General features: G+C 32.9%; 1 protein-coding gene across 1 annotated transcript; it reads right to left on the reverse strand.

Annotated features, from left to right (window-relative positions):
* Positions 1-6,058: 6,058 nt before the first annotated feature.
* On the reverse strand, positions 6,059-9,157 carry LOC7471175 (transcription factor bHLH62). Its single transcript, XM_002303037.4, has 8 exons — positions 7,866-9,157; positions 7,535-7,753; positions 7,370-7,435; positions 7,212-7,280; positions 7,039-7,110; positions 6,722-6,949; positions 6,505-6,601; positions 6,059-6,406 (listed from the first exon to the last, which is right to left on the reverse strand). Exons 1-8 carry the CDS (start codon positions 8,766-8,768, stop codon positions 6,369-6,371), a joined length of 1,692 nt encoding a protein of 563 aa, XP_002303073.3. The 5' UTR covers positions 8,769-9,157; the 3' UTR covers positions 6,059-6,368.
* Positions 9,158-11,111: the final 1,954 nt, after the last annotated feature.

The following is an 11,111-nucleotide window of genomic DNA, read 5'->3' on the forward strand; positions in this document are numbered from 1 at the left end:
CATGGTCCATATTACAAAAAAAGAAAATAATAATAATAACAATTTAAAAGGATAAGATTAAAGGTAAGACACTTGCATGGTTTTATTTTCACTAATAGTAAGATAACTAAAGAATGAAGTACAAAATATGCATTTTTCTACACAGCACCGTCTCAGAGACCACAGGCAGACATCTAGAGGAGAGCAAACATTTGAGCTGCTAGCACCGTCTCGTAGACCACGGAAATATTCATGCATCACGAGGATGTTTGAACATTCCTAGTAGCTACAGGATATCAAAAATTTGAGTCGCTTGCACATGAAATCGCATACTTTATTTGATTTTTGATAAGCTACTAGAGGATCTCAACTATTTGATGATTTCTTGGCTCTAAGGTCAACCTAGCTATTTTCTTCTTAGTGGAATGTAAAGTGGGAGTGGAAGGCAGCCCATGTTAGTGGGTAGGGTTACCCTAGATCACATTGTGTAAAATGTGGGAGTACGGAGCCTAAGTTTTGAAACATGTTAATTAAACAAATATTTGTTGTTATGCCCATTGTTTTAAAACATGTTTTTGCTTTATTTGGTTGGTTGATTTGAGTTTGAATTAAATTTTAAAAAATTAAAATATATAAGTGGTTTATTGATTTAATTTAAATTTAATCTGGATAAAATTAAATTATCAACTTGTTAAATTTTTTAAAAAATAATATTTAAAAATTAACTCTAGATCAAGTTTTAAAACTGTATACATGTTTTATTTTAGCAAAGTTTAATTTAACCTTTAAGGTGTACGAGTCTATCAATTTTTATTTTCTTTATTTTCTTTTTTGCTATCAATCATCCCTCTTATATTCTATTCATTTTATAATAAGGTACTTCAATCATCATTCATTAACAAAAGTAGTAATAAATATAATTTAATTTATAAGCTTCAATTTTCCTACAAAAGTACAATCAGTTGACGATTAACTTTATAAAACTTGAACTACGGAGGTTGTTTAATTATCTTTTAAAAACAAAATCATTAAATTAAGTATGATGAACGCTAATAAAGGTTGTTTAATTATTTTTTTATACTACAAGGATTAATTAATTTATATTAATACATCACAAGGACTGAACATAATTAGCTCATAATAAACACTTGAAGTATTTGAACCACTCAAGTCCTTCAATTTAATGGCCATTTATCTGCTGCATAAAAAACCTTTGGCATTGTTAACTATTCATAATTTTCTAAAATTCCGTTTGCTCACGAATGAAAGGTTTTTTTCTTTTAGTGTTTGGATATAATATAATCACATGCTTGCACTAATGTTTTCTTCCATAAGAAGTCAAGAAGTTGATGATTGATGATAGAAGACTCAACACTTGCAAAACAGTCTATTTTGGTGGGATTTAGAGACTATCTGATGATAAAGTCAGTGACTTTTAATAAGATATTGCAATAAATAAAAGAATGAGTTTTAAATTCTCAATAACAAGAATGTTTGTTTTTAGTTTGTGTATAATAAATACTCTGTAAAATAAGAGTATAAATACTTTAGAGAATATGAAAAGTGTGGACCCTTTACCTGGGTAATTCAGAGGGGGTATTTAGTCTCAGAATTTTATCATGTTACTTGAATGGGGAGGTTCGAGCTTCACTTCTTTCTAATAGTATTAATGGGGGATATATATTCCTTACACAACATTAATGATGGGATATACATACCTTACACAAAACTAATGTTAATGGAAATATGACAAACTATTTAGAGACTTTTATGTACATAAGGATGTAGGGAGATGATCATTCTTTTGATTTTTAATATTTTATATTAAAAGACATGAGAATAAACAAACAAATTCACGTGACCTAACATAAAGCTTAACAAAATTATCAACTCTATATGTATTTAGTTTGGAATGATTCCAAACGTAAAGGTCATGAGTTTGATGCCTTCTCGGACTCATATGCATTTGGCCTCAATACATAGCTGAACTCAAGAATATTTGGACCTGATACATTCTCAGACCCACATGTACGTGGGCCCAGTAAGTAGTTGAACTCAAGGATGTTCGGGTTTGACACCTTCTTGAACTCATATGCACTTGGGTTTAGCGCATAGCTGAACAAAAAAATATCAGGTCTGGAACCTTGACAAACCCATATGTATTTGAGCTCGAAGTATAGCCGAACCCAAGAAAATTAGGTGTGGCACCTCGCCAGACCCACATGTACCCAGAGATGTTGAGCTTGAAAGTAAGCGAGGCCCATATTCTTTAGCCTTGATGTTTTAGTATAGATATATTATAACCTTTTTAATTATGAGCTTTTAAGTAAATATATCAAGGGACAATCATCCTCTTTTTCAAGGGATTTTTTGGAATAAGCAGAATTAACTCTTTCGGCATTAAAAAGAATAACAAATAAACAAATTTCACCAACCAAACCAAATTTCCCCGAAATTCTTTTTGACACTGACATTTTCCTTCTTCAAGAAATGTGGGCAGTTTAAAAGAACTTTTTTTTGTACACCTTTTTTTCCCCGGTAAAGTTATTAAATTATGCCTAACTTAAAATTGATTTAAATCTATCTAAAACAATATTATTTTAATATTAAAAAATAAATATTATTATTTTAAATTTTTTAAATCAAATTAGATTTTAATTGAATCAATTAGATCTTGGATTGACCTATCAAATTAATAAGGATATATCAAATTAACTCTAATTTAATTTAATTTAAAACTTAACTCAAGCTACAAATTTAACAACTGAATCACAAAATTGACAGCAAGACCTAATTTAATAATTTTGCTCTGCAGTTTTGCACCATCTACGTGAATTTTAAAGCGTGGAGCTCCAGTCCTCCATCATTGAGAAGAGCAATGCACTCAAATGAATCAAATGAATGGTGTAAGAAGCTACTACTAATTAAATAATTGTTAGGTGGAGAGGCATAAAGCTTCACGAGTTGAAAAAAGCTCACACTCGAAAAGTACATTGCAAATTGAAAACTGAGTAAATTTGTCCATCTCAAGTCACTAGAAGGGGAAAAAAAGGAAGAAATCAGGTAGGATTGTGACACAAAAAATTATAATTTCCTTGCAAATTACACATCTTGCATTGAAAAGAAACGGGATTTGATGGTGAGATCCTTTGAAATGCAGAAAAACAAAATATTCTTACAGTTGGAGAGCATGAAATAACGCCATGGTTGGTGAAGCAAATGATGGGTTTTCTTCACAGCCCGTGTTTTCTTTTCTCCCCTGCAAAGAAAACACCCTTGGAGGTTAAAGAGACCTAAAAATTAAAGGTTCATGGAGGTGAAACTTGAAAGAGATTACAGGGGTCCAATTGGAAAGGGGGTGATAGAACAGCAACATCCTCTTATAAGTAAATAGGTCACCTACCCTAATGATCACTAAATACCCTACAAAACAACAATATATATAATTATTTGCCCATTGGTAGGGTAGGGCCTCGTCTTGGTGAGATAAATCTCACACTAATTCGCGGAAGCTCGAAGCTTTTCCTTCCATCAGGGACATGGATTTCAGGATTTTGATTAAGACAATTGACCTACAAAATTCCATTACACTAGTGGGCTAACTGCTAACTGAAGTTCTTGGTGGGATTCCGGGTATTCGGTAGTTTGATAGCGGTTGTTTATTAAAATATTTTTTTATTAAAAAATATATTAAAATAATATTTTTATTTGTTTTTTAAAAATTATTTTGACACCAGCATATCAAAATGATGGAGAAACACTAAAAAAATATTAATATGAAGTAAAGAAAAAATAAACAAAAATTAATCTTTTTTAAAAACACTTTTGAAATATAAAAACAAATAAATTCATATTATTATTGTTTTAATATTTCTTATGAGAGAAATTCCGTAAATGAAAAAACAAAGAGGAAAATGCTCATCTAATATTTTTACGTACTGTGAGGTGTAGGACTAGTGATTAAAAAAACATTTTTTTCTTAAATTTTTTAGATCCAGATTTAATTTAAAACCAGTATTGAGAAGATTTATTAAAATATTTTAATATATTAAATTGATGTGAAAAATATACCTTTAAAATTGTAAAAAAAGAAATTAAGCTATTTTGAAAGTCTCATTATCAAATTAAAAATATATTCTTGCAACGATAATTTATAAACTGTGTGGGGATGGTTGACTATGCACAACACATTTGCTATCAAATAGAGAGGTCGTGTTTAGGTAGCATTTAATTATTACTTAAGAGATAAAAATAAAAAAGACGAGACTTTATATTGTTTATTTTAAAATAATAAAAATTCATTTCAAAACTATTTTAAATATTCTTATTTTATGTTTCTTTTAATTAAATAGATTTTTATAGAGCGAGTTTGCCCAATGTTAAATACCAATAAAACAAACCAATTAACCATCTAGGTGGTGGCCCAGTGGTAAGAGCTTGGGACCAAGAAGTTTGTTCCCTCTGTAGTCTCAGGTTCGAGCCCTGTGGTTGCTCATATGATGGCCACTGGAGGCTTACATGGTCGTTAACTTCAGGGCCCGTGGGATTAGTCGAGGTACGCGCAAGCTGACCCAGACACCCACGTTAAACTAAAAAAAAACCAAACCAATTAGAGTGAGATGACAACCAACAACAACAACAACAAAATAATAATAATAATAATAATAATAAAGTTTGTCCTTTGCATAATTGCATCAATAAGGTTCCTTTTTCCCCTTGGAGAATTTTGCCAGATTGTCAAAGGTCAAATGGAATTTCTCAACGAATTTTAGTATTGGCAAATAGTTGTCAAGTTATGTATTCCCAACAAGTTACCACCACTTCTTTCATCATAATTTTTTAATAGTGGAAGAAAACCAGCCCTCCCTTTAGTGTGTTTGGTATTTTAATACTTTTTAAGAGTTTTTTTTACTAGAAATATATAAAAACAATTTTTTTCTATTATCCGAAGCATTAAAACTAAAAAAAAAAACATTAAAAAATCAATTTAATAATTTTTAAAATAAACAATGTGAATGGACGAAACAGACAAGGAAATTAACAGTTGGAAAGATATCAAACAGTAATCCCTATGCACATTTGATTATGATTAGAGCCTTTGAAACTTTATGGGGACAAGACTTGTCACGTAAACATTTTCTAATCATCAGTAATATTATAATACTATAGAATAAGCATGTTCTGTACAAATTTTCTAATCCCTAGGGGCACAGCGCATTCATGGCATCTTTCTGATGACTAAATAAATAATAAGACTACAAATTTTGCAGAGCAATTATAGACCCTTGAATAAATAAATAAATAAAAACAGCTTGGCTGCAAGGCAGAAATCCTTTGTTAAACCCTAGAAAATGGAGTTTTACTAACAACCTCACAGGAAAAGATTAGTCTATTTCCAAAGAGTATCTTTCCATACTTGAATTCCACCAAACCAAACCCTTTCCTTCCTTTTTCCTATTCACTAATACTTTTAAAAGTAGAGGGGATGATAAAGCCCTTCGATTCATTGAGTCTAGTCAGAATCTCACCACTGCCAACATGGGATTCTTTTGATGTTCATAAAATAATTATTTTTCTTTTCTTTTCTTCAATGGTTAGTTGTAGGATATGCGGTGCGATTGTAAATGATTTTCAATTAAAAGGGTAGTAGCAGTTTTAAAAGGTTAATACTGTGCAGCGATGAACAGTTGTTTAAAGTTTTTATTGCTTCATCGGCCTTTTTAAACCGCGACGTAAAATCTACTAACTTCTAACTTCCAATCTCTGGCTGATTGATGAGCACTTTGACATTAAAAAAGGAAACAGAAACTTCTGTTTGTGGTTAATCGATGAAAATTACAGGAGGCCAGTAGTGTGTGCCAGAAATCATGCAATTGTTGACCCCAGCTCAAGATAAACCAATGTCATAATCACTCAAATCAGACTTTTACAGAAAGTCCTCAGCATAGACAGCTGGTTACAACATAAGAAAGAATCAAATCCTAAAGATTACACAATCTAGCATCGCTTAATTATGATGATGCTTCTATTTCCATGGTCTTTATCTGTACATCAATGTACAGACAGATAGAAAAAGACAGGTAGTGAAATTCTTCATTTACTAATTAGAATCGTATCTTACATCAAATCTGGTGCTGCAAGACTTGGCACCAAGATACATAAGAGCTAGGCTAGGATTTTACAGTGGATACTTCCAAGAAACTTGAAAAAAAGGATCTTGAGGGGGGGAAAAAAATCAGGAATATGTAAAATCATGGGGAAAAAAAAAAATTCTTCCTCATCAACCTAATGATAAAATTGCTTAGTGATTCCTGGGTTGGTCCATATAAGATTTCTTGTATGTACAGCGCCCTTTCTCTCCTTCTTAATTTTGGACTGAAGAATGGTGATTAGAGCTCGATTTTCATGTGGGATACTTGATTTGAACCTGCATTAAATGAATGCTTGTCATGAACAAGAACTTTATTTTCATAGTTTTGGAGACTAGTTCAAAGCTTTGATGATTCCTGCCTCGCTTTTTCTTACCATGGAAATTTTGTGGCAGAAATGTTTCCAGGTTTGGATTCTGGCCATAACCCATCTGAACAATGGTCTGCAGGTCATCTTCACAGAATGTTGGATACTGGACATAATTAGAGAAGCAGGTTCAGAAATGTGCTAGGGAAATTACCACAAAAAGAAAAAAATAATAAAATCTCTGCATTCACGTCATGGACTTCATGGTTAAGAACTCAATATATACCTGATGAGCATTTTGGGTAAATCCATCAAGCGGGGGTAACTGAGCATTGAGGGTTTGGCACAGTCCAGTGGTATCTAATGGGTCCACAGAGCAGTGGGTCACTGCCCCATTAGAAATATTGCTATGCAGTGGTGGATTTTGCTGCTGTTGGTGGCTAAATATTGCTGCCGGTGCCGAGGAATCTAATGGAAATATTGGATGGGGCAATGGTTGGCTTGATTGGAAAATCTAAACACAAAAATGCAGCAGCAAATTCAGACTTAGAAGAATTGAAATTCATGTACAAAAAGGTTCAGGGCATTGACTAAAAGACTCACATCTTTTGAAATGAGAGTGTCCATGTTAAAATCCAGCCTGGTATTCACAGAAGCCAACTTCATAGAGAGGAACTGCCCACAGAAATAGTAAAGGGACAATCATTAGGCATGGAGCTTCACTTTTCAAACAAGATGAGGATTGTTGATTTCCACAAATATATATATTAATTTACCTCAACTTGCCGTTGCAATGACTGCACGTAATTTATGATTTCATCAAGCATAAGGGCTTTTCCTGTGACCTAACATGGACACACAAACCTTATTTTAGCAAATTAAAAATTCATGTTCTTGAAGCTAATGTATTCGAAATCTGAAAGTTTCAACACACCTTATTGCAACCAGGCACAAGATCTTGGAGAAGCTTCATTCGTTCACTGATTTTCTCTCTTCGAACCTAACAACATGTTAATTAACCAGTGTTAATGCTAATCTGGAAATTACTCCAATTGATTGAATAAAATTGTATGGTATACAGTTGACTTGTAATTCTCACTCTTTCAGCAAGGCTATGGCTATCAGTTGCTTGACCCCTCCTTGCTCTAACATGAATGTAGTCCTTAGGAGGCTCAGGAGGCCTTGAATTGGCCTTGTTTTGGATATCATCTCCGCTGCCCTTTGGCTCTTCCTCTGCTTTAACAGGACTATTTTCATTCTCTTCTCCTTCATTTGGCTTGATTCTTTTCGTGTTTGAATTATCATCAGTTTCTGCATCCTGAACGAGAGAATTTTCCCGTTTGATCAGAATTGTATTCCCAATTGATAAATAAGAAGAGAAGAGATAAGAAAAGAAATTTGACTTGTTAGTAATCTGTATAATTATGTACCTTCGTAGCACTGGCTGGTGGGTTTGATGCTGATTGTTTTGCTTTTCCCTTGGAAAGTGCTTTTCTTTTCCTGGAATTTAACTCATTGGAGGCCTTTAAACCTGCCTCCCCACTTGGAATTTGTTCAGATACAGAGGACTCCTGAGAATTTGTCAATTCGGATCGATCCTGCAATGGAGTACTCTTGTTACCCTTTTGAGATCCCACTGCCTTGAGTAAAGGACTACTCGCAACACGCGCCAACTTGCCATTTCCCATCAATGGATTACATCCATTAGCCATTTCAGCATTGTTTAGCCCCAACTGGCTGATTCTGCCATTGAAACTCCTGCTGCCAAAGCAAGAGAACTTTGCAGCTCTCTCGGCAAATCCCGGATCAGCTGTGAATTCTGCCACACTGGAATTCAAACCCATTGGTTTTCCCAAACTGGGGATATTCAAATGCTCTTTCGAAAATTGATCCATGACAGGCATATTCAGCTTGGGTGGTGAATTCAAAGGAGTAGTATAGCATGAGGTGTTGGCACTGTTATTGGCAGCTGTAATATAGGAAGCTGCCAACATTGGCTGAGAATGCGGTGAGATCTCACCAGGGTTGTTGCTGTTGTCAATGTTTCCTAGATTTCCTATCAGTTCTCTGACCATAAAGCTCTCACTGGACACGTTACAGTTTGATACTCCTGGAGAGGACACCATTGAGCTCAGGGAAGACTCAAAGTGAGGACTGTGATCCGTTGACTTTTCCCAGTTGGAATTGAACAAGCGGCGGGCTGAGCAATTATCTTGCATTTCCATGGGAGATGAGAGGGATTGCCAAACTGGCATCGATGAAGAGGTTGAGGTTGGTTCAAAGAGCAATGCTTGTGGAGGGACTCCTGCATTGAAAAAGTACTCACTCTCCATCAACAACCGTCACAGCTTTTCTTACTCGAGTTACAAGCACCAACAGCTAAGAGCCGAAGCAAATTAGCAAACAGACACGAATTTGATCAGCAAGTAAGGTGTTTCCTAGCAATTACTACGTAAGAGAAAGAGAACAGACCAGTGGTTAGGTAAGGAAAAGCTTAAGAGGAGGAAGAGAGAGGGGGAAGGGGGAAGGGTATAGCTGGGCTGAGATGGAGTTATATAGAGGAAAGAAGAGAGAAAAAAAGGTTAATAGTTCGTTTGACCTTAAGTTTTGTTACACAAGTTGTCCTTTCTATTTCTTTCTCCGTAAAAGGTGGAGGAGAGGGTGGTTGCCGGGCCTTGGACGTCATCCATCCCTCTCTTGAAACACTACAATCTTCTTCTTAATTTGGCCGTTCAACTAAACGAGGGACTTGGCTTCTTAAAACTATACATTTTTCACCCAACAAAGGGTGAAATAACTTTACTTATTATTATTGATTTGGTATTGCTTTTCGATAATAAAAGTAATTTCAAACCACTTTAAATTGAATTAATTTAAACGTTAATTAAGATTAATCTTCAAAAAAAAAATTATTTTAAAACCGCACCTCTACATCCACATGGTGCAAATAACTTTATTTATTATTGGTTTGATATTTTCTTCTGATAATAAAAGCCACTTTAAATTATATTATATTATATATTAATTAATATTATTTTAAAAATATATATAATTTAAGACCGTACCTCTACATTGACATGGTGCATCTACAAAAAATATAATTATTTATCAAGATATTTGAACTGAAAAATAAATAAAAAAACATGTATTTTTTAATACCCAGAACAACTCTTTGAAGTTATATATTTCGTCTTTAAAAAAGTACGTTCTCATTTATAAAACCCTGTTTTAAAATTCTGATTGCACTTGCTTGCACCTCTAGAACGAGCTCCAAAAAAAAAAAAAAATTGGATACACACACCTCATGAAATTTGGCAAAAACAATTATATAAAACTATAGGATTACAGGGAAATTTTAATTGCAGGGCTTTCATTTAAGTTTATTATAATAGGGTTTTAATTGATATTATGGTGATCAACCAATTAATTATTTTAATTATTTTTTTGTCCAGGTATCCCTAGGTTATTACTCAGAATTAATTTTTCCAAAGATATAAAATAATGAAATATCGCTGTGATATTTCCTTCATTATCATAAATTTAAAGCAATCTTTATTTTGGATTTTTCATAGCCTAGGCCCAATTCACGGAAAAGGGAAGCTTTTATTACTGAGTTAGTTGCAAGTTACTAACAACTATTCTTGTCTACTTCAGGGAAAAAAAAAGTTTAACAAAAAGTCAACAGCTCATGGTTTTACTCATCCTTGTTGGTGCATATTTGGTATGGTAATACAATATATTTTTAAAAATATATATTATTTTTTATTTTTAATATTATCACATTAAACTAATTAAAAAAATTAAATTAATATATTTTCAAGTTAAACGTAATTTTAAAATGTAATTCCAAATATAAAAACAAATCTTATTTTAGACTTGGCAATTAAGGAACATATTAAAAATAAACTTAGGTTATTAAGTAAACCTGCATGTCATTTGTTTTAATTAAAAATTAAGTATGTGTTCCATCTTTTTAAAAAAATATTGGATTTGATCTTAGGTTTGGATATAATTTAACCAGGTTAATTATATCAGTACTTGACCAGTTCAATACTTTTTTTATTTAATTTAAAACCCAACTTAGCTCAAACTTCAAGCTATAATTATGTTTTATATAATTTAAAACCTAACTTAAATCAGACTTCCAGCTGCAAATTTCTTCATATATATATCTATATATATCAGGCAAGATGGAGTATCCAAGCGTGGTTTCTCCCTTTATCGTGGAAATGCCCTTAGACAAAATTAGGATCACGTACGTACCAGAAGCAGGTTCGAATCAGGATACTGCGTGCATCTCCGAAGTCTGAAAGGGCAGAATGTCATTGTTCAACGTACCAAGATTTGTTCCTGCTAAGCAGTTGTGGGCTTTCAAGTGTTGAATCTCTGGTCTTTAATGTTTATCTTGTTTCACCTTTCACAGTTTTAGATGGTTTTTTTACCCTATTGTTGTCCACTGGGAAAACTCCATGGAATCCCAATCTGAGTTCAGAGATTGTAAATGGTAGGGTTCATGGTTAAATTATAATTATATCTTTTTATGGACTATATATGATTTACTGTTTACTAATATATCTTAATTATGCATTCTAGTTTGTAGTATATAGATCATTTAATTTAATTTAATTATTCTAGCAGTTTTATTTATTAAATTTTATTTAAAGTATATATTATCA

This window comes from Populus trichocarpa, chromosome 2 (assembly GCF_000002775.5).
Source record: "Populus trichocarpa isolate Nisqually-1 chromosome 2, P.trichocarpa_v4.1, whole genome shotgun sequence".
NCBI lineage: Eukaryota > Viridiplantae > Streptophyta > Magnoliopsida > Malpighiales > Salicaceae > Populus > Populus trichocarpa.

What these genes read in the sequence shown, in the direction of transcription:
- LOC7471175 (XM_002303037.4), bottom strand. Translation starts at nt 8,768, where the DNA reads ATGGAGAGTGAGTACTTTTTCAATGCAGGAGTCCCTCCACAAGCATTG. An exon ending in TTACCCAAAATGCTCATCAG is followed by an intron (nt 6,602 to 6,721) that starts GTATATATTGAG and finishes AATTATGTCCAG; the next exon opens with TATCCAACATTCTGTGAAGA. An exon ending in TCTGCCACAAAATTTCCATG is followed by an intron (nt 6,407 to 6,504) that starts GTAAGAAAAAGC and finishes CATTTAATGCAG; the next exon opens with GTTCAAATCAAGTATCCCAC.